This window comes from Engystomops pustulosus, chromosome 1 (genome assembly GCF_040894005.1).
Source record: "Engystomops pustulosus chromosome 1, aEngPut4.maternal, whole genome shotgun sequence".
NCBI lineage: Eukaryota > Metazoa > Chordata > Amphibia > Anura > Leptodactylidae > Engystomops > Engystomops pustulosus.
In genome coordinates, this window is record NC_092411.1 from 200,645,039 (window position 1) to 200,670,141 (window position 25,103).

The following is a 25,103-nucleotide window of genomic DNA, read 5'->3' on the forward strand; positions in this document are numbered from 1 at the left end:
GTGCTGCGCAATATGGTTCAACCAACTATTTAGTGCATGTACACACATTGGCCACTAGATGTCACCAATGACAAGTATACCACAATATCTGCAGCTACAAGCGTTCTGGTGCGGACAAGCAGCAGCTGTATAGGCGGGAAATTAGGAATGTGTTATACAGGGAAACTGCAGCAAACCCATCACCAGATGAAGCCGACATACATCCAAATCAAATGTCATGTGGCAGGGGCAGAACTAAAGACTCCCGGGCCCCAGGCCTCCATCACCACTTTCCCTCATCACCATTAGCTTTCAGCAGCTCACCCTACCCGGGTGCATTGTCAGAGTTATATTATAAGGAGCCCACGATGGGTTTTTTTTCTTCTTATCCCCAAAAATCCTATATTTATTTTAGAAGTATCAATAGCAACTGAGACAGTAGCTATGTCTATGATGATAACTTAGATGCAGTGCCTTTGTGTAGGGTGGTTGGCTATATAATGACAGCTTGGATACAGCAGTCCAGCTCTATGTGAGGTGGTTGGCTATATAATGGCAGCTTAGATACAGCAGGTCAGCTCTATGTGAGGTGGATGCCTATATAGTGACAGCTTAGATACTGCAGGTCAGATCTATGTGAGGTGGATGCCCATGTAATGACAGCTTAGATACAGCAGGTCAGATCTATGTGAAGTGGTTGCCTATATAATGACAGCTTACATACAGTACCACAGCTCTGCATATGGTAGACACCTTTATATTATGTTATGTATACTGTCAGTAAGAAGTGATTTTGCTCCAGCTATATCCAGAATGCAGTAATCCCATGTATACAGCTGTAACACTTGCATCTTTAGTTACTGACTACATCCACTTCCGCTTGTTGACCAAACAGGGGTCTTTCTCAAGACAGATAAAAAGATGCTAGCAGATAGATGATCGCTCACCTCCCACTGTCCTTGTACTGACTGTTCTTTGAGCTGGATCTTCCAATCTTCGGCATTAGTTTCTGTACAGTGGTGCATTGTTACAATGACTGGTCTTGTCAGCAATGCCCCAGGAGGTCCACAGGATACCACAGGGGTCAGGAGTGTTTGGCTGTCTTCGATGGGTGGTCTGTAGAAAATATTATATTAGTTAAACGTTAAAATGAACAGGTTTGCTATGCAGGTCATCTAGTAACTACTTGTATTTGGTAGCTACCCTTTATACATTAGATAGGGGACAGTATTTATAACTCCCATAACTATGAATTTGGGAAATGACAACCAGCAAATACTGTAAATCTGCTCCTATAATTTATGACTATGGTCTGGTTCAATGTTAATTCTCCAAAAGACAAGGTGCTTTTTTTGCACAAACTCTGAATAAAGGTCCAAGTTACCACTTCTTGAACACATGTCCCTAATGAGAGTAAGAGACTGTTATATCTGTTATTCCATGACACTGCTTAGACCGTCATTACAGAAGAAATCAGGAAATCTGTACATAACATGAAAGCGACATATGTATTGTGTCTGCTGCACTTCATCAGTCACTTACATCAGCAGTAGCACATCACATCTTGAATACATTTCATCTAAAATGTGACTTTTGTCTGGAAATTCCTCTGCAGACACATATATGGCTTCTAGTTTTCCTTATTACTAGCCTAGTATTTCTATGTCAGGTATTCATTCAGCTTCTTGTGTTCATTTCTTTGTCTAGACCATCATTAATTCTGTGTTTATCCATGGATAATAAGAATTTCTGGCTGACTCCAGAGAGTTTAGTGTCACAGGAGCTTTCCTTTTAGATAGTGTAGCGGGCACAAATCTGGAAAAAGCATCTAGTGTATCTTGTGCAATCGGGAACTATGACTGCTAAACCAGACATAACACAAACATCAATATATCCCAAAGGTCATCTAACCAGAGAAATGATAAAAACGTTTGTAGACATAGCAAATATGGATGAGCAATAGCATGCAGAGACTTGTGACAACCATGACCTGACTCTGAAAATTGCAATCGGATTTAAAGAAAAATATTAAAAACTAACCCAAATATTAAGATGATAAAGATGGCGAAATGGAGGTTTCATTGTGACTATTAAAACAGCATTATGCACTGTATAGAATGTGTGTAATGTAATGTAAGTGCTTCTAAAAAGATATAATATATATATTACAAAGGGTCTCTAGTTATAAACTAAACCTCTTCTATCTGAAAGCAGTATATGATAGAGACTAAGATACAGAACTATGTGATATATAGGTGTAATTGCTTTCTAATCAAGCTTTCTGAGCAGAGTTTATCCTGACTCCTAGGAGAGAAGCCAAAACTCCTGCTGACTCCACCCCCTAAAAAGTTATTGACAGTCTTCAAGGTAAACACACTGATACAGGCAAAGCTGTCAATTGCAGGTTGTGAAAGGGATAAGCAGGACCCTCACCGTCTCTCTAACGAGTTCTGAAGGATTAACTCAATACAATATAAACCCCATAAATCACAGAGATCTTCTCCTCTTACCTGACTGGTTCATTTAGAAGTACAATGGACATTTGACAGCACTCTAGCACCAGATATTAGATCTAACCTCCATAGAATTAAGAAAAAGCTAGAAACCAAAATCTAAACGACAGAGCATTCCACATGCCAAAATCTAACAAATAAAAATGAGACTATTGGATGGTGTTGACTAGAGATGAGCGAGTATACTCGTCCGAGCTTGATGCTCGTTCGAGTATTAGAGTACTCGAAACGGCTCGTTGCTCGGATGAGTATTTCCCCTGCTTGAGATCGAGCATTTAATAAAAAAAACACAGCGAAGAACAGTGAAGAATAGAATAAAAACAGTGAACACAGTGAACAAAGGATCATTTAAGTGAAAAACACAGGGAAAAACACAGTGAAGAATAGATTACAGAGGTTCGGCACATCTGCTTACTTGTCGGAAGATACTTGTCGGAAGATACGGTGCGAACGAAATAGTATATGAAGAACAATATTTATGTGTGAAGAACACATTGAAGAACACGTTGAGCAGGACAGAGACATCAGGGAGCAGCACAGAGACATCGGGGAGCAGCACAGAGACATCGGGGAGCAGAACAGGGACATTGGGGGACAGCACAGAGACATAAGGGAGGACAGAGACATCAGGAAACAGATCATAGACATCGGGGAGGAAGACAGAGAAATCAGGGAACAGGACAGAGACATCGGGGAGGGTGGAGACATCGGGGAGCAGCACAGAGAGATCGGGGAACAGGACAGAGACATAGGGAAGGGCAGAGAAATTGAGAAGGGCAGAGAGATCAGGGAGAATACAGTGGAAGAAGAGGAGCGTATCCCGGGACAGCGTATCTCCCGACAAGTAAGCAGATGTGCCGAACATCTGCAATCTATTCTTCACTGTGTTTTTCACTGCGTTTTTCACTTAAATGATCCTGTGTTCACTGTGTTCACTGTTTTTATTCTATTCTTCACTGTTCTTCACATCTGCTAACTTGTCGGGAGATAATATACACGCGGAACAGTGAAGAATAGATTGCAGATGTTTGCATACATCTGCTAACTTATCAGAAGACATTCTTTTTCAATTAAATAACACATTTTATTCCCGAACCATGGTCCCTTTGAAAAATGCTCGAGTCTCCCATTGACTTCAATGGGGCTCGTTATTCGAGACGAGCACTCGAGCATCAGGAAAAGTTCGTCTCGAATAACGAGCACTCGAGAATTTTAGTGCTCGCTCATCTCTAGTGTTGACCATAACGTAGAGGGCAATTGCTATCAAAATTAAAGGGAACCTACCACCACAAATCTACCTATAAAGGTAGATCGGGTGGTAGGTGGATCTATTGGACGTGAGGATAGCCCTTTTAACGGCTTATCCTCACGTCACCGGACTTTTAAAATAACTTTTATTATCCGAATATGTAAATTTTCTAAAGCGGCTACTGGGGCACGGAGTAGCCGGAGCTGAGGTTATATGCTGCATCTGCGTGGTCACTGCTCCGAAGCCAGAGCTGCAGCAGGCCTGCTGTTCGGCAGGTTTGTCAAACGAGGGCGCGCAGCTACGAGGAGTTGCACACCAAAGATTTTGGGTAGGAGGAACAAAGAGGCTACTGGGGCATGGAGTAGCCGCTTCGTGTAGCCTCAACTCCGGCTACTCCACGCGACAATAGCCTCTTTAGAAAATGTACATATTCGGATAATAAAAGTTATTTAAAAAGTGCGGGGATGTGAGGATTAGCCCCTAAAAAGGCTATCCTCACGTCCTATAGATCCACCTACCACCCGATCTACCTTTATAGGTAGATTCTTGGTGATAGGTTGCCTTTAAATATTGATCCAGGGATCATCCGTCTAATGACAGAGATTATATATTAACCATTTCTACTTTATGACAAAAATTGGGTCTTTGCTTTTAAAATAGTGGTTTCTGCTTTTCTGACTTACTAATTATGTAACCATTGGTATCCATTGATTCATGGTAAATGAAGACAACATACCCACACATAAAATACAGTATATACATACTTTCTATATTGATGTACCCCATGAAACAATACCACCAAGCAGCAGAAATCAGAATGGTTCTTTATTTGCTATCTTGTACTTTGTAAGGGTTAAATTGTGCTCTATTGACATTATCTTTGCAGAAAATCTGTAACATTTGCAGAGATGCATGGTTTTCATTGGCTGGGGTCACTGCTAAAGGACTTTGCTTGGTGTCTAGAGGATCATCCATGAACCCAGAAGCCTGCAGCAATTTAAGCTGCCATTGTCGCAGAGTGCATCCTGCTCCTCTATAAGGAGGACACTGGGGGATTTATCAAGCTGCCTAAGAGTAAGAATGTGCTTAATTGCCCATGGCAACCAATTACAGCTCATCTTTAAAATATTCATGAGCACTGGTAAAATGAAAGCTGAGCTGTGATTGGTAGCCATGGGCAACTAAGCACATTCTTACTCTAAGGCAGCTAGATAAATCTCTCGCATGATTCCAGCCACACTGACCACTGGTCCTGGGATGAAGATATACTGTTTCCACAGCCAGTAAATAAGTATGAACTTTTTCTTTTCTTAACCCTGCTGGTTCATGGCTGGTCTACCCTAGGACATAGTGCTACTGTGACACAAGCTTTAGGCTGCAGCCACGACAGCCACTCCAGTCCTAGTCTACAAGCTGCCTTCCACCAACATCTACATACATGTTCCTGTAAGCCCCAATGGCGTGTGTTGCATATACACATAGAGGGTAATTTATAATTGGTTTTCCTGTTTTTTTTAGCATAAAAATTGCATTGAGGTCTTTTGGGACTTAGCTAAAAGTCCTCTTCATTAATCTGGCATAAATATAGTACTACTGCTAGTCCAACGCCATGCTAAGTCAGATTCATGACTTGGGACTTTTGCTAAAAGTTTCATAGTTACTCCAGTCCCCTGTTGTTGCATGCGCAAGGTGTTCTTATGCATTTTGAGACTTTTTTGGGGACTTTTTGAGAAACAAATCCCAGACAGAAAGTAGACCATAAGAACATTTATCAAATGGCCTAAGCTGAGCTCCAAAAATAAACATAGAACTGTCCCAAGGAGCTGGCCTAATGATAAATAACCCCATACTCTCTATATACAATACATTTTTTTTTTTACACCATGAAATAGGATTGATGTAGATTTTTTTCAGAACATGAATATTCCTCCTTTCTCTTATCTCATTTGACATTTTACTCCACTTACAGTCTTAAAAAAAATCAAAGGGTGTCTTTTTTACGGTCATTTTACCCTTATCATTATACATAAGAACATAACTACATTATCAGTTGTGTAGGTTTTTCCAGCATGTACAGTTAAGATTGTGACTGCACTAAATATGCAAGACCAATTCCTGTTACATCTGCCCATTGATGTGTTGTTTTTAGACATAAGAGGAGTATTGCCCACAGGGACTGTCCTATCTTCTGAACTAGATTTTAACTTTCCAATCCTTTGTTATCCTATATTTCTCCTTATTCATGAATCAGGACACATGTACTTTGATCCTCTAAATCAGCTCTGTTTGCAGAATGACTCAATATTACTGTAAATAAACTCAGCGCCTACAACTGTTGTGTAATGTTACCCTTCCCAGCCAAGGCAATATGCATGGAGTGTATGTTTGTTGCCCATGGGATCCCATGGTTTTGCTTCTTGGGTTTCATCCATTATTACACAGGGAAATGAAACTCTTTTGAATGTCTTTGGGAGAGGGACTGATGTTAGTAAGTACATTTGGTTTACAACAATTGAATACACTGAAAGTATAATGATATTGGGAAATAAATGAGGAAATCTATGTTATGTTGCAGGTAAAGTGTGCAACGGTGGTGTTATATTTCAGACTGGATGCTTTCTACCAAATACATATCACTGCATAAACCTTACATAGAAATCATTGTGCCATATCTATTTCATTGACCTACCCCATGTCCCCCTATGTATAAAGCAGAGGAGCTCTGTTGTTCTTAATATTCTCAATATACAACAGCCTACAATCTGAGAGTGACCCCTTAGAGAACTGAAAGCTAGCAATTGTTACAAGTAGAGAATAGTTACATCTATTTTCTTCCATTTGTAACAAAGTGAACAAAAGCTAAATGTGGAGACTTTTAGAGTATAGAGGCTCCGGTTTTGCGCTTCGTTTGATGTACAGTATCAAGTATTAAAAGTAGATTGGTCATTTGGAATCTTATTTTTAGGCTATTTCTTGACGTTGTTTAGCTGAAGTGGCTCTCTATTTGTTATAATCCAAACAGTCTTTTTTTAAAGACCATTATGACCTCAATGCCACTTCTACAGAGGAGAAAGTCACTTGAGAGTCCATCTTGACAAGCGCATAGCAAAGTGAAGATCACCGGGGATCTCTTTCAGTGGCAGCCACACATTACAACAAGAACATGAAATTATACTGAGACATAAGTTCGCAACAGAATGTCACAAATGTAATGGCATGAGGAAGAGCGATTTCTGCTCCAAAGTTAGAAAAGTGAAACATGAAAATATAATCCATGGGCCAATGGAAAACTAACACAGCTTTGTAACAATACAGAAGCTGTCATTTTAGAAACTTTGTATGGTTGAAGTAAATTGGGTACAATAAAGGAAAAAGCTGTATAATCTTTCCTTAAAAAAAATCTAGAAAACCTATGAATTCTTTGGCTGTCTATATTCCCACTCTGTAAACAATGCTATGACAATCTAATCACCAATCGCAAATCACCAATCAACTAAAGTGACAAGGGCTCAAGACTACAGAATTCTCTCACAGGGGTTCCCCGCTAGCAGTAGATTATAATATGTTGTGTGACCTTCATTTCTGGTTACAAAGCTTTCATTATCTATGTGCTTTTGGGTTTCTGGGGGACCCTGGGAAAACATTTCTATGATGCCTAGGCTATATGTAGACATGACAACTAAAAAATTTGTACCAGGCCCCACCTACTATACTTTATTGTTTATCAAACCACTCCCTATGGGAACCAAATACCTTATTGTGCTCCCCCGTAAAGGACATCTACCACCAGGATCAATGATTGTAAACCAAGCAGACTGACATACTGGTGTGCGCCCCTCTGGCATTATCCACTTTTCTTTAAGCATCCTATAAGCTTGTTTAAGAAAAAAAGGTTTTAGAATTGAACAAATGTGCATAATTTTAAAACCTTTTTTTCATAAAAACAAGGGCATCACAAGCTAATAGTAGATCAAATTCTAAATGAGGGCACACACACCATCATGTAAGTGTGCTTGGTTTATAATCCTTGATCCTGGTGGTAGATTTCCTTTAAGATCATTAAATATATTTAAAAAATGTTGGTTATTTTTTTATATTAGATACTGTGATCATACAGTAGCCACTAAGCCTGATAATATTTTAATATTTCCATCATTATTACCATTGGCATAATTTATTACAATGAAAATTAACAATATGATTACATTTCCTAACAGGTGAAAAAAAGCACAATTTATCTATGCATGATCGTCGGACTCCTCGGACCAGGTAAGTAAATGTGCCCCACTATGTGCAGTTTGCCTGTAGAGGGTGCAGTGTGCTCTAGATTCAGGATTTCTGGCTCATGTTCTCCATGAATCTGGCGCCCCCTACACTGCTCTGGCAGAATGCACAGGAAGGCACCTTTCAGTGCAGAATTTTGTATCGCTTTGTGCAGCTGCGACACTTTATAAATACTTGTGCAAGCCAGGGTTTCAATGTGGGCCAATATATTATACCTAAAAATCTGTCTGTCTATGATCCATCAGGTTGCTCTACAGCATAATTTATTGTGGCTATAAAAATCGCACCCCATAATACTCCATATATATCCATGCATGATTGTGAGAGGGTTGGTGCATGTAAATATCTCCATTATATTGGCCTTGAAATAATGAACTGTTGTAGTGGATAAAATGTCTTCTCCTAGAAGTGGTTAATGAAGTAGGTCAAAAGGACATTAGCTGTGGAAGAGTCGCACATTTCACTATTGGATAGGCTCCCAATGCAGTATATGCTTCAATGAGATGTAAGAAGATTAGACTGTGTCTATAAACCAATTCATTGTGAAGAATGCATCTGTACTACACAGTCACATGAAAATAATAAGTTTTGGCAGGACTGCCACTTGAATAATAATTTGCTGCATTGATCTAGTCGAACAGAAATAGCCAAGCATATAATTCTGTTACTGAACATGAAGAAGCCGGGAGAGTACAGTTTATACAACAGAGACATACGGAGAGAGTTCAGCTGGTTAATGCTGTTACTGAGACATCCATTTAAAGGGATAGATGTAATTGAAACATATAAAAAAATTAAGAGGAATCCTATATTTATTTTGCATCTTAGAGCAGTATAATATATGTACTGTATATTTATTGTATACTTAATGGGACATAAATTATGTGACATTATATATACCTAATATTAACCTGTCAGTACTCTAGAACCATCTGAATCAAGTCACTGGAAATCTGAAATTACTCCAACTACTGTATATTGCCTCCAGCATTAATGGAAAAAAAATTAATTATTCCACCACCTCCCTAATTCATCCCACAATAAAAAGTTGTATACAGGATTGGCCAGTAAAATAGGGAAGCAGATGAATCCCATGGTTAGCCTCTAAGCCAGAGTCAGCCCCTAACCCCTGTTTGTTTGGTGGATAGTACAATAAAACATCCGTACTACACACAGCACGTTAACAAGGCTAAGCATCTATATAATAAATCTAAACTCCAAGGAAAGGAAGCAGCACTCCAAAATATATAGAATATATTTATTCCACCAGTGGTGAATGCTATGTTTCGGCTAGCTCTATGCAGCCATTCTCAAGCACACTATGCTTGAGAATGGCTGCATAGAGCTAGCCGAAACGACGCTAGTGAACCTGTGACTGTGGCCTGAAGCGCTGTGCTGCTGCCGGAAGGAAGACGGAGAAGGGGAAGCTCCGGACCTGAGCAGAAGACTGAGGTAAGTATTATTCTTTTATTTTATAATGGTCACATTTACTAGTTTATGGGCTTTAAGTAATGAATGGGAGGGGGCTGTATATAATTCATGTGGGGAAAGGGATACATATAATGTGAAATCTGATGAGGGGGCTGCATTTAATGAATGGGGTATGAGGAGGGGGCTGCATATAATGTATTGAGGGGTGAGGAGGGGGCTGCATATAATGTATTGGGGGTGAGGAGGGGGCTGCATATAATGTATTGGGGGTGAGGAGGGGGCTGCATTTAATGCATTGGGGGTGAGGAGGGGGCTGCATATAATGTATTGGGGTCAGGAGGGGGCTGCATATAATGTATTAAGGGCAAGGAGGGGGCTGCATATAATGTATTGGGGGCGAGGAGCGGGCTGCATATAATGTGTTGGGGGCGAGGAGGGGGCTGCATATAATGTATTGGGGGCGAAGAGGGGGCTGAGCTGTATATAATGAATCTATGCCGTTACCCGAGTTGACTGCAAAGGGGCCCACTGAGGCTTGGTCGCCCAAGGGCCTACTGAAACCTGGAGCCGGTCCTGCTGGTGGGTGCAGGGTATGTACAGCCTGCACCGGCCCACTGCACACCCCAGAACTGCCCCCTCTCCGCCCAACTAACGTGGAGGGCAGAATAGTCACAATTTCCAGCTCTTTGTGGGGAATTGTGACTATATTATGACTTGTACACCAGCTTTCAGTACTACAAGCCATAATAAATACCACCATTGTATATTATTATAAAATTTCTTAAAGGAAACCTGCCAGGGCAATGTGGAACACTTAACCACCTACAGGTCTTTATGGACCAGTGGTTTAGTGTCCCAAAGTGGCCTGTATTAATTTTAAGCATTCAGGTTAAAAAAAAAATTAATTAAATTAAAGTAATGTAACAATTTTAAATTTAAATGTTAAATATTTCAAACCAATGGGACTTTGAGCTTGAAAGGAACATGTGTCTAAGATGTTCAACGTATTCATCACAATTTATATATAGGCCACTTTCTAAAAATAAGATATCATTCTGTAAAGTGGTACAAAGAATGTATATAAATATACAAATTTTACAATTTCAACAATACAATGGAATTATATTTAGAGTCTGCCTTTGAAATCTAAAATTGACTTTTGAGATTGGAAACAGCAAAGCAAGACTATCAGCTCATCATTGTAATTCTTGGCAAAAGAAATCTTTTAATCAAGTGCATTGTGTCAGTGACTGCGAAGGTGAACTATGGTGTAAATTAATTTACAACATCTCCAATTCCATCTGTTTCCATGGACACATAAAGTTTAGAGCTTCCCTTTATTTCCATTCACACATTTGTTAATGGCCACAGACTCTTATTTGCTTTATGTCACCTTGTGAGGCACAGAACTCCTATGTGACTGACAAAATCCCAAAACATCCCAACTGCAAAAAAAAAATTTCAAAATTTACATTTTTGGCTATGGTGTCAGCCTATTTCTGAGCACGTTCTGATCTGTTTTATTTAGGCTCGATATTCTAATGACCATCTGCTTAGTGTGCCATTTTTCATATTTATCATTTATCAAAATCCTAAAACATCCTCACTGCACAGAAGCCTACATTGTGGGACTGAATCATTTTAGAAGTGCAGTATATGTTGCCAAATATCATCTAAAGCAGTGTAGTGTTTTAGGGGGAGAACCACATGTTGTGGACCACTGCTCTAAAGTGTAATATTGGATATTCATGTGTTCAGCCATTATAAAATGTTAAGCAGAAACCCATTCAGATTTGTATAGCAGACTGTGGGATACTGGCTTACCCCAGGAGAAGAGCTGCTGTTTATAAATATAAGTTATAAGATTTACCAAATGTTTTAAAAGATTTGGTGCAAATCTTTTCGTCCCAAACTGATGTTGCTCCAATTGTCTTGGTAATTGGTATATAAAAATTACTAGCTTGTTTAGTTAATTTTTTTAAATGTTTTGAGGGTCAAAAAAAACAAAAATTATTCTGACAGCGGGAAATACTAAGAATTTGAAAGAACCTGCCTAATTCCCTAAACAATCCAGAGTTGCTACTCTGCTGGTCCTACTGGTTGCATAAGCATTGAATAATAGGTTGTATAATGGATTTTAAGGGGTTGCAAAAACAATTGTAGTTTTCATCCAGAATCAGTGCCCCACCTGTTTAGTGATGTTATCAGAATATAACTATGTTTCAATACCACACACAGTGGGCAGGATAATGCACAATTTTACCTAAGGCAAGACTTGCCGTAGAATTGCCCGCGGAGCCTCCTGATCTGGTGAATGTTGGGGCAGAGGCAGGGATTGTATCATTCGCTGGTGCACCATGCAATAGCAAATGATAATCCACCCCACAGCCTCCAGATTTTCTAATCCTTTTTGATCTACATTGTAAAATGTTCCGGATTTCATCAAACTAGTTGTTTTACAACACCACATGAGTTCAGTCCAAAAACTGAGAGCTTGATGCGTGACAAGAATCACGTGATGAAGAACTCAATTTGAGAGCCCCAATTAGAGAGTCCAGATACAGATCAGTCAATGTAAAATTGGAGGCTACAAATAATTAACAGATTTTTGTCAAAAGTCTGAATTTGCCTTGTTTTTTGGACAAGAATTTACCGCCAATGGTTTAGATTAGAAAGATGTACAAGCAAGGCACTTACCTCATGTTCTCCTTCCTGTGCACGGTCACATACATCTCATAAACCCTTCCCTGTGGAACAGCTCCAGCGGGAATCAGCAAGCTTACTCCTAAAGAATGAAAGATAAAAGAAATAAATAGAGAAATCAATTAAAGAATAGGAAATGATACGTGTAAGGGGAAGACAGGCAATTTATGCTTCAAGCTTGCATTCATGTTCCATAAAAAGAATTCATTTTACAGGGCAATGTTGAATTTAAGACGAGAAATGTTGCCATGGCGATTGAAGTCCTACTTATGGCTCTCAAAAGCAAAATAATTGGTATAAGGTGAAATGGTAGGAGAGGGCTATAAAGGAAGCATCGGAGAAATAAACATTCACTCTTACATTCTAACAAAATACAATGAAGCGAACAATAAAGAAAAGTTTATTTTTTAACTATTTTTGTTTTATATGAATAAAAGAAAGATGCGTCTGGTTTTTAGGTTTACAGCCATGAGGGCTTTTTATTTGTTGGTCAGAACTTGTGTTCCATAGATTGGTCTTTATCTATTAGTCATCAGAAGCTAGTGCAGGTTTTTCAACATCATGTAGAGAAAAGTTTATACCCACAATAGGCATATAAATAAAAAGTTTCTCTGGCCTTGAAATTTTTAAAGGAGTTGCCCAGGTGTTATAAAAATTTAGGAGCTGGGGTGGGTAGGGTTTTAAAAAAAATAAACATGAACCCATCTCCTCCGTCGTTGAACTCAGACACAGCTTTTAGGCGATCGTGGGGGAAAGACCCTCGGAAGGCATGTTAAATGCCGTGGTCGTGCTGACCATGGAATTTAACAGGTTAAACACCCGCGATCGGAGCCCACTCCAACCGCGGGTGTTAGCCGGGGATATCAGCGGCAGATTACTGCTGACATCCCGCAACCTCCGATGCCGGTTCGGCTCCTGTCAGAGCTGAACTGGCATCATCCCCGCGCAGTAGCTGTACTGCGCTGAGCACTATTCGCAGGACTCAGCGCAGTACAGCTACAGCGCGGATGGGCTAAGGGGTTAAAGGGGTTGTCCACTTACTGTGGATAGAAATCTGTCCACGGTGCACAGTACATTATTGCACACAGCTCCGCTTACTCTCTGTGATAACGTCTCATGCACCTGTGTGACATCACGTGACCATGGACAGATCTCTATCCACTGGAAGTAAACAATGAAGCTTCCTATAGAAGAACAGCAAGCAGAGATCTAGGAAACAATGAGGAATCAATACAAAAAGTATATTGGAAAATTGTAAAACTTTTTATTACATAAACAATATAAATTAATTTTTTTATTTTTTGCTGAAAGTTGACAACCGCTTTTATCTGCAATTGTTTTTTACCATTGTGATCAATTTCTGTCAGGTTACATTTCATTTCCTACCTGAGTTGGGAATGATCAGGTGACCTCCCAGGGAGTTGAATGTTCCAAATGCAGAACATGAAGGGTCTGTTTGCCTTGCAAGACTTTGGTTCTTCATATTTAGAATGTCATTTTCCAGTAAGGACTGTGTAATTTGAGGAGAAAGCTTTGACGCATAGTCTGACAAATCATCTTGAGGTGTTACTGCACCCGAAGAGTTATACACTTTAATTTTCAAATTAGGAAGAGGGTCAAGAAGAGGAGAATTGGTCATTGGGATCTTGTCTGAGACATCATGCAGAGCATATACAGGCCCTCGGTACATTGCTGCTGCAGATGTTAGGTCTGGAGGAATTGCCAGGAGATCTGAAGACAAAAATAAGCATGATGAGAGGCTGAACATTTCAGTTAAAATGATATGAATGTAGTAATATATTATTACACCCCCTCATATATACAGTTTTACAATCTTTACTCTCTAATCCGCTTGTATTTTGACAGTTGGAATAAAAATCCCTGTATGACAGCTGGAGGTGAAGGATGATACTAAAATATATTTGCACTAGTTTTATTGATCTCGTTAATTTAAATTTTTTGTTATTTTCATATATATTTCTTTTTATTCATCCCCATGATCTTAAACTCATCCCACAGACATACAAAGGATATATGAACTCACACAGAGACCAATATTACAGTGAAAGAAACATAGGCAAGAAAATAGGGGTTTTCAATGGAACTTACATTATGGCAATTAATCTAGTAAAACTGTCTTCATTGCAGAAGTGGGTTATAATATAGGCGGTTTGGGCGGTAGCCCTGGACCCCCCACCAAAGTTTATACTGAGCAGGACCTTCAGCAATAAAATCCTCATACATCTGTTTCCGCTCTCAATACACATGTACACTAGACCCATTTCATAACCTTTGTAGGTCCTCAGAAGGTCTTGAAACCTCATATTGAAAGTAGGCAGAATGGATGCATCTTCCATTCCCCAAGAAGCTTGATTCTAGTACCATATGTAGGAGGTGATTCCAAACTTGTAGGGGCTATAATATCCTTACAGTCACATGGCAGTCTTAATCTGTCCATGCTTCAGTGAAAGCTACATGGAACAGGAGAAAGCTCTGCTCAGGGTACCCTAGTGCCTATAAGTTATGCATATGTCAATTACCATATACACACCTTGAGATATGCATTAGTGGTCATAAGATATACAGTATAAATTCAGTCCCAGAAAGAAGTAATTTGGGTTCATTTACTGCATATATGTCTATAGTAAATACTGCTCTGGTTTTGTGTCTGGTAAACATATGTTATTTGGAATGTAACCAGCACATTGAATTAAGTAGTTTCCTGATAGTGTGCACTATGGGAGAGAAAACCTTCAGTAAGATTTAGTACTTGCTGTTCATCTTCAATTTACAGTACTTCCCCGGAAAGCCATTATGGGATGAGGAAATTTAATTTGCTTATTAAACCTTTCACAAATGAAGCACATGACATTTACGGATGCTCATCTACGCAGTCTTATGTTTTTCCTGCGTGACGGCACATGTGGCACATATTCACATTTCATCTCCTCTCATACAATGCGTGGAAACAAAGAGCTATTTACTCCTTTAAATAAACAAAATCTGTGAGAGGCAGTAAATGTACAGTAATCGTCCTCGGCTGTTTCTCTTTTTGACAATGACATATTTCCACCAACACAATACAAAAGTGTGCTCGGAAAAGAAAAATATTCCTTATTCAAATTTTGCACCAAAATAATTTTCCCGTCAGATGTGAAAGAAATCCAGCTGTCAAATCTGACACAACTGGAGTCAATTTAGTGACAAGTTGGAACAACGCAGCACGGCAGCCAGAGACAACACCAATAATTTCCACAAACATTCCTTTCCAAGTCTTCCGCTCGGTCTACTTTATGAGAAAACCTGCCACCTGAGCTGTTGAGTGGCAGATACAATTTCCTTAAAAACATACACAGTGTATGCCATAGGCATACTGTATAATGCTGATTTTAGTTCATGCAAGCTACTGCACATACCCAACAGATGAGGTCAGCAATCATTATGGACAGATGAGATAGTTTAGCTATATTTTCCTTTTTTCAACAGTGTTGGCCAATTTACTTTATCACGCTTTACTTTATCTCAAAACTTTAACACTGATACTGCTGATGCTATTTGTGTAATAATAGACAATATTTGTATAATGTATAATTTGTGTAAAGCCGCCAGAACATGGATCATATGACTTGCCGGCAGAAGAACTCATGGCCTGTTGCTATCCGTCAGATCCTCAATGTCCCATCAAAATCACTAGCAGTGGACTACAAACCATCCTCCCCCAGCTAATAAAAAATGACCAAGTAGGCTTCATCCCCAACAGACAAGCACCAGATAACACCAGAAGACTAATCTCTACCATCCAACACTGCGAACTAAATAATATCTCAGCTACAATATTAGCAATAAACGCCAAAAAGGCATTCGATAGACTAAATTGGAACTTTGCCTTCAGGACACTAACTCACTTTGGATTAACAGGCCCCATATACTCAGCAATAAAAGCCCTATACTCCCACCCAGCAGCCAATGTATATGTAAACGGTACTTTATCCCAACAATTCAACATAACAAATGGCACAGGGATGCCCTCTCTCCCCAATATTCTTTATACTTTCTATAGAACCACTAGCAGCAGCCATCAGACAAAACACCCAAATATCAGGAATTAGAATAGGACCAAAAGAATTTAAAATCGCTCTCTTTGCAGACGATATCATATTAACATTAAGCAATCCTGCTGACTCCCTACCCGCATTATATGAAACAATATCAAAGTACAGCCATATATCCTACTATAAAATGAACACATCCAAATCCCAAATATTACCCATACACATAACCAAACCTGACCTAAACACACTCAAAATGAAATTCAAATTAGAATGGCAAAAACAAAAAATAACTTATCTTGGTATAAACCTAACACATCCCATCAGCCAACTATACAAAGCCAACTTCCTGCCACTACTGCAGTCTATTAAAAATCAACTAATAGATTATTCCAAACACCAACTTTCGTGGTTTGGCCGAATAGCCACCTTCAAAATGATACTGCCAAAATGTCTTTATCTATTTAGAACATTACCCATACAAATTAACAAAACCTTCTTCCATAAAGCCAAGTCCCACCTACAGAGTTTTATCTGGCAAAATAAAAAACCTAGAATTGCCTGCTCCGTAATGACCAAAAGAAGAGAAGCCGGAGGACTAGGCCTCCCAGACCTAAGAGACTATTAAATAGCAGCCAACTTAGACCAGCTGAAGCACTGGTGGTCAGATAACAAGGATAAAGTCTGGGTACACATAGAAAAACTTCACAATAATAACACCCCACTACAAAATCGCATGCTAGCCACCTGCTGGAGAACAAATCCCCCAAAAACAAACCTCATTTCCATGCGTACAGCAGACTGGACCTGGAAACTCCTCTGGGCTTCCACCCAAAACACTGAGAAAATACCTATGGAAAAAATCCCTTTAACCTTTATAGGAAATCAAGACATCACCCTCAATCTACAGACTTGGAAAGAGAAAGGCATAACAAATATCAAACAACTATTAAACAACAACAACGAACTAGACTTTGTCTACCTACACAGAAACCGAGGTGTCCCACTCTCAGAACTCAGCACACACAATAAAATCAGAACAATGCTAAACAAGCTTCTATATGCAACACCATTCATCAACAAGGACGTCCTCACATTCTTAAACAAAAAAGATAAGAAGAAAAAAGGCATCTCCTTCTTTTATAACACATTAGGCCAAAGATCAACACCAGCACCATCAAACAGAACGGAAAAATGGGAAAAAGACCTCGCAACCACAATATCCCAAAAAGAATAGAACGACGCCTACCTATTCATCAAAAGAAACTTCCGCTGCATCTCTCACCAGGAAGCAATACTAAAAACACATCTACGCTGGTACTATACTCCCTCATTACTATACAAAATATATCCCAACACCCCTTCCACATGCTGGCGCAACTGCAAAAAAGAGGGAGACCTTCTCCACACGCTTTGGAGCTGTGACCGGATACAACCTCTATGGGCGGCCTCATACAACATCAGCAGACTAACCAAAAAAGACGTCTCTAAATCTCCGGCCCAAGCCCTACTTATGATCAACATGAACTCCTTTGCTCCAGCGCACAGGACTATAATAGGACACATTTTTATGGCAACAAAACTGGTGATCACGAGACACTGGAAATCAATAGAAGCCCCACATATTAATGAGGTTATAGCGCAGATTAACACCACCTGTGCCTACGAGAAAATCCTGGCCTACCGGCTCTCAACTACATCAAAATTTACCAAAAACTGGGACACCTGGATGACTAGTACTTTCTACCACCAATAGCTTTATCATCAGCCATAGCCAACTATGAATCCAATTATAACACCCAACAAAATCAGATCCAACGAGATAACTATCTGTTGCCAGAACAAAACCCCCCCCCCCAACTTTTGTGCAGGCTCCATCCCCTAAGTTGTTAGTTTTCTCTCTTATTATTATTACTGTATCTATGTTCTGTTTGATTAAAGTTAATGGAACTTAGCAGACTAAAAGAAAAAAAAAAAAAAGTGGATCCATTTCTAACTACGAATTAGAGACTCTGACAAAGAAGGATAACTGGATGGACCCATTCCAGAAAACCCCAAATTTAGCGGAACATTAATAAAGATCTACCTAATGGACGACTAAGAGATCAACTCATTTGTAATGTTCAAAATATATATGTATGTAACTTTATTGTTTTGTTAAAATAAACAAAAAAATACTTTAAAAAAAAAAAACACTAGCAGTGGTTGGAGGGGTTTACCAAGGTCATCCTCACAGCCTTACAACCACTGATATGGGAGTGGATATGATGAAGGGGCCTTTTACCCATAGCCAGCAGGACGCTGAACTCAACGGTCCCGAGTCCAGCTGCATGGAGGCCTCCTGACCTGCCGGTCTCAGCGACTTTACAAAAACTTTACCAGGCTAAGTACTATGTGAGTGACCCTTTCAGGGTATTGTAATGTTTTACCATAGTGACCAACCCCTTTAATACCCTACAGAAATTATAATGTATTAAAGAGGTTTGTTCGGATCTGTGCGCTGAATATTAGACCCTGGGTGAATTTTAAATGCACAACACGTTATTGTTTCAAACTTTCACCCTGGATATCAGTGGATAGAGTCTGAAGTGTATCTGCAGAAAATATTCTATAAATGTAGGTGTCTGTATGGCCCCTTTATTATCAAGACTGCCAGGGTTTCCAGGTGTCAGACCACTACCGATTATAAATGAATGATGTGTGGCATGTCATCACCTTCTGGAATGGGAAATAGCAATTGTCAGATACCCTACGACAAGAACAAAACAATAGATAAAGAATAAAGATTCTATACAGTTACCATAAAAATCTGTGACACCGAAGTTTGGAATGGTGGCGTCAGTGATGATCAAACTGTTTTCTGTTCAGAGCACTCACCTTGCCTGGCAGCTTTAATGTTAACTGCTTGAAATCCACCATTCAGTGCAGAAGTGTCAATTATGTCTGACTCGAAACCTCGATGGTTCTTCCGATAGACAAATAAAGCTATGATAACTGAGATGGCGAGGCACACAATCACAGCGATAACGATGCCAACATAAAGGGCGACATTGTCCGAGCTTGGGGCAGCTAGAGGAAGCAATGATACAGATATTACTGGAGGGAAATAGCTTCCTACGCTCTACAGATGGTTAATATAAATTGCAGTTTCTCTGTGGGAAATAGATCAATAAAATACAATACTTTTTTTTTAATATGTATTAAACTGAATCCATTTGGCAGCTAAATTGTTACAGCAATACAATTTGAATAGGGAGTTGTTATGTGGGTATAGACCTTTTCACATGGCTTTTAATGTGTGACATTCCGCTGACATTGTGCCGGTACAGCACTGGCACAGTGGATGGGTGGGCGTCCCAGGCACCCGGAAGTTGTTGGTGCAGAGGTGTAAACAAACCGGGACATGGCTCCGATGTACCGCTATGCAGGACACGGGGAGCACTGGAGGAGCTGAGAAAAGCTTTAATTTTTTTTTTAAATCCTCCCCAGCCCTCCTGCTACATTTTTATAATAGTTGGACAACCCTTTTAATTTCAAGACAAACTTATTCCTATCTGTATGAAAATGTATGCTTATTTTCCATAGTTCTCAATGTAAGAGGAACAAGTAAAACTTTGATTTTTTTCTGCTTTACTATCTGGCTGTATAATGTATAAGTTGATCATCACCCACTGCTCACCGCCATGACATATGGTATATACAGTATACGTGTACATATAGGTTATAGATAATATAGTTGCCTGTTGGAGGTCTACATAACAAGTTTTCTGCAGTTTCGTCCGCATTTGGGTATTTTCTGCCTGAGTGATAGTTTATCATTGAAAAACAAATGTATTAATAACTGTATTGATGTCTTCTACACAATAAAAATGAACTAAAAAGTGACACACTTTTCCAGGGGTTAAGACAGGTACTGCATACTACTATGTTATTTACTTGCATAGGAGAAAACTTACATACTGTGGGGGGGGGGGGGTGGCTTTCACCTTGGGACAGTTCTGTGACTGTCTTTGGAGCTCCACTGCCTTCAGATTTTTTAAAACAGCTTTGGACTTGCAATAAATCTGGTTGTAGTGGTTATGTTGTGTTTTTTGTCTGCAATTCTTTTTAAATAAATGTATTTAAAAAGTCACATAATAAATATAGGTCGCAGCAGGGCACAAGTTTTGAGGCAAATTGTATGTGTTTGGCTCACAATTTGGAACAAAAGTAGGATGTGCCAAAACAATGCTAGACAATTTAAAGATACAACACTCCAATAACTGGTAGACTGACCAGCATAGGTTGCCAAAATAGTAGAATTGTAGAGTTGTACAAAGATTTGACTATGCAGTTCACAGTAGGATCTTGTGTTCAAGGACTAAATGAGCGATGTCTGACTCATAGAAATAGGTGGAAATTCCCTTTAAAAGGGAAATATCTGTATAATGAGCAATATTTGCTTTCCATGGAGTAGAATTCTTAGATTTCTTTGTCTAGGATCTAATAAATATTAAACAGCAATAACGATTCATGTATATGATGGAAGGAAGAGGATGTGAGTCAGAGGTTACTTTAGGGGTTGGCTTCATAAACTCAGGAACATCTTGCTCTAGCAGTGTCATATAATGATAAGTTTTACAACTGACAAGCGCCTGACAAAGAAAACAGCATAAACTTGGCTGCTATATCTACAGCAGTATGGTTTATACCATCAAAAACATGAACAATGATATTCAAAGGGACAGAACATATGACAGAAAGATCATTAATGAACATGTTGTGCAATAGGGAGCGAGAAGATGGCCAGTGCTTAGTAATAGCCATCTGAACTGCATTTAAATCTGGTTTATGACCGTGCCTTAGAGAATATTACTGGAGGGCTATTACTCTGCATTTCCTTCCAAAACTAATTCAATGCAAATGGCAGCTGGCACATCCTAGATCCATGTGTTGATACATTAAAAAACCTTCTCTAATTTGTGTTTATGGTGATCTAGTTTATTTCTGTTGTGGAAACTCCCGCAGTGAGAATTGTTCACAGCAAACGCTGAAGGCTACTGTATCTCAGACTACCACTGCTAGCCGAACAAAGCTGAATGTCCATGAACATCAGGAACCGCGCAAGAGCGAATGACTGCCACAAATTACAAATAAAATAGAGAATGTTGTGTCCAACTGAACAAAACAAATACAAAAGCTTAAATCCTGAATATGTAAAATCCTAATATGAGTCTAGAGGGCACATGTTTCGTTGTATTCCTGCTGCCTCTTCTCAAAGTTGTCTGCGCTCAGCACACCTGTGTGTTCTGACTGAGATACATAAGAACATGTGTTTTTTGGTGGTGTGAGTTTGCACATTTTTAGGCACATAAATGGAAGTGTGGGTCAATTGCACTTCTATCTAAAAAGACTACAGCAGTCGCACACACCTGTAAACTTCTTAACACCCTGGCGTAGGTGCAAAAAAGTGCCCAAAAAGGCCACAAAAAATTATAAATGTGCAAGAAAAAAACCCACATAAAAATAAAGAGACATGTCCCCCTATATTTGCTGTCTAATTTTTTGTGTATTTTGAGTATTTTTAGTGTATACTTGGACCCGGCAGCCTTAAAATGTGCCATATTTAACACAGTTAGCTCAGATTGTATTAAAAATCTGGTGCATCTTTAGGCTAATCTAAGGGAGGTTTCACATTTTTTTTTCACATCACTGATTTTTCACTGAAGCCATTTTGGCCTAAGGACACATATAGATTGGATATCTCTTCCTGGCTTCAGTGATTTGTCATTGATGCTTTACTGAACCATTCTTTTCAATGGTCTTTTTCACACTTCAGTTTTTTCCACTGATCTCTGAAAAGGCCCACGGAAAAAAATGGCTCAGTAAGGAATCAGTGACAAATAACTGAAGCCAAGAAGAGAAAAACAATCTGTATGTGTCCAGAAGTCAAAATGGCTTCAGTGAAAAATCATTGGTGTGAAAAAAACACCAATGTGAAACCACCCTAAGGGGCGGGGGGACGATTGTTGCAGTAGCTGTCCAGGTGGCTGCAGTCTTCGAGGTGCAGATCTTGGATATGGAGGTCCTGGGCTAGTGTGGCTACACATGCTATGCAGTTGGGAAGTCATTTGGATAAACTGACAAATTCTCGGAAAGGCCTTTGGAGTTGGCTTGAAGGATATAAATGAACATTCAATTCACAGGCAAAACCTCTGACGGACATTCCGGATGTCAGCATGATACCAATTGCACATTCCCTCAAAACACTTGCAATAATGAGGTTGTCCTATCAACAAATATGCCACACCTTTGAGGTGGAAAGATAATCCAGAAAAATCGAGAAGCGTTCACTAACACAGATTATTAAAAAGGTCTCTTGTGCAATCAGGGGGAGATGCCTTAATGTGTCAGTCGTTAGTCCAGTTCAGAGTAGAAGTAGACAGTTGAGTCATACTATACACTACCTATTAGTTGGTCTAATTTGCAGCACCACAATATTGAATTTTCTAGTGCACAGACTGAGTGGCTATACTCGGTGGGGCCGCGCCCCCCTTTTTTGCCGAGTAGGTGCCCATTAAGATTCTTTTGTTTGGGCTGAAAAGTCATGTCATAAGTCAGTGTATGGGTTATATTGTCCAAAGAAGCACTCCCACTTATATTGGCCTCTTTCCTGTTCGATGCCTCCCCTTCTTCCAGTGTCCATTGAATTTTTTCTTTTTTTCACAGAGCTCGGCTGCGGATCAGGGCCAGGTGCTCCATGGCTGGTTGGGGAACACTGTCATAAGTGACCTGTGGAACACAGCTACTGTATCCTATATTTATGGTCAGATTTGGATAAATGTGTTTTTCATGATCAACCTCCTACCACCACCGAGGATCCAATAGAATGGTGACTATATCTGCTGACTGTACAATAACAGGTCACATACCTTCTTGTATAGTACATACATCTATCATATGTACATTATTCAGTGGTCATGTACCATTGCAGATAAAACAGAATCTTTCAGTTCAGAAGTAACCTTAATTTTCTATTATGTAAAGTAATGAATAACTGGAAGCAATATCAGAGCAGAAAAGCTATGGTCTGCCTTAGGCAGGAACTGAACATACTAGATGTTGAGAATTATGAATAATGTAGGCCAATGCCTTTACATTTTCAGATCTTGCCACAATATAATGTAAATGTATGATTTACTATTTAATATATATTTCATTCAAAGAATAATATTTAGCCATATTGAATAAGTTTTTTCCTATTCAATGTATATTATGAACATTCTAGGTAACAGGTAATGATCAGCACAATACTTGAAGCGCCATATTACAGTTACTATTCCTAAGCATTCACTATTACCGACACATCATCTTTATTATTACAGTTACTATTCCTAAGCATTCACTATTACCGACACATCATCTTTATTATTCAGAAGCTTCACATATTGGACTTAAAGTAGTTTACCTACAAACAACATTTATTCACAATCCACAGGATAGGGGACACACGTCTGTGTGATTTTCTACTGCCAAGACCCCCTCCATTGACAGAACGGACAGGTTCCAATAGCATCAACTTGATGCTATCGTTCAGCATTGGCTCACCCTATGAGCCAAACTAGAAGTTCCACATCAATCTTGGAGTGCAGGATGAAAACCTCTTGACCCCTATGGAACTTCCAACTGATCTCAGAGGATGACCTGATAATGGAAGTTAGAAACACAGGGCGCCAAGTGGGTCCCCCTCCCTGCCAATCTCAAGGTGTCCCAGCAGCAGGACCCCCACCGTCCCACCTTTATCCCTGATAAAGATTTTTTGTCAAAACCCTATTAAAGAAGACGTTTCCACACCTCCTGAAAATGGATGTTTTACTTTTAATAAGAGGAGATTCTGGAAAGGTTTGAATTTTTTCTATTGCTCAGACCCTGTCAAGCAATCACTACTATTGTCAATATGCTTATTAGGCTGTCTATTGCCATGTGGGCAGTGCCAGACTGTCTACCACCAGACTGACAGTGGAGAGTCTAGTTAGCATATTGGGAACTAGAGATAAATCTTAACTGCACAGAAATTCATATAGCTTCACTCATGTACAATTTTATATGAGGCTTGCTGTACAGTATATTCCAGGTCTGCTCATTACTCATAATTTGGGTCCATTTCTCTGCCCAACATAGAATGTACAATCTTTAACACAATGTTGGGAAAGGGGATATATTAAATGATTCACATGCTCTGATTTACATTTTGGCGTCTAAAAGTCATACATTTTTTGCTCACATCTTAGTATCACAACAATTTTCATCTGTTTACCTGCCCTTGTTTACCGACAATGATATAAATTGAGGAGCCCAGAAAAAATAGACTATTGTGTTGTGTGAAGCTGAAAAGCAGTAAAATGCAAAGGGTATTGTAAAGTAACAGAAAAGTAATTAAAAGTAACAGAAAAGTAAAAGTAATTAACTGTGACAAGGTTATATTACTTTTCCTATAATGATTGTTGTGGTGCAATCTATGGATCACATATCCTTTAGAAGTATAAATAAAAACATAATAAAATATAGAAAAAGAAAAACAAATGAAATAAAAACTTACAAGGATATCCAAACTCCTTCTGTGTTTTCTGCTCATTGGTTCTGGGTGAAAGAGGGAAAATCGGGCCTTAAAAGGAAGAAAGAAAAGAAAAAAACAAACAAAGGAAACAAAAATCATATAAATGAAATAAAAAATATGAAATAACTCAAATAATTATGAAAATAAAAAAGGCGTAATTAAAGGCAAATAAATATGTAGCTAGAATTACCAAATACCTTTCCTCTGGAAAACTCCAATTTATAATATGCAGTCCAAAGAACAAACTTTTTTATTTAGAACTTAGAAAAGTAATCAAAATTTTTTCAGGTTTGCCGTGT

The 25,103-nt window shown here is 39.1% G+C and overlaps 1 protein-coding gene across 3 annotated transcripts in view; it reads right to left on the reverse strand.

The window, feature by feature from the left end:
• The window catches only part of UNC5C (unc-5 netrin receptor C), a 255,722-nt gene that overhangs the window by 12,962 nt on the left and 217,657 nt on the right, over positions 1-25,103 (reverse strand). For 2 of the 3 annotated variants that reach the window (XM_072117947.1, XM_072117939.1), the window contains 5 exons: positions 24,787-24,852; positions 19,086-19,277; positions 13,546-13,890; positions 12,154-12,241; positions 927-1,095 (listed from right to left, as the gene is read on the reverse strand). In XM_072117947.1, coding sequence (XP_071974048.1) covers positions 927-1,095; positions 12,154-12,241; positions 13,546-13,890; positions 19,086-19,277; positions 24,787-24,852 — 860 coding nt within the window. The remainder of the gene's footprint in view (positions 1-926; positions 1,096-12,153; positions 12,242-13,545; positions 13,891-19,085; positions 19,278-24,786; positions 24,853-25,103) is intronic. The other variant, XM_072117956.1, reaches the window with a different exon arrangement.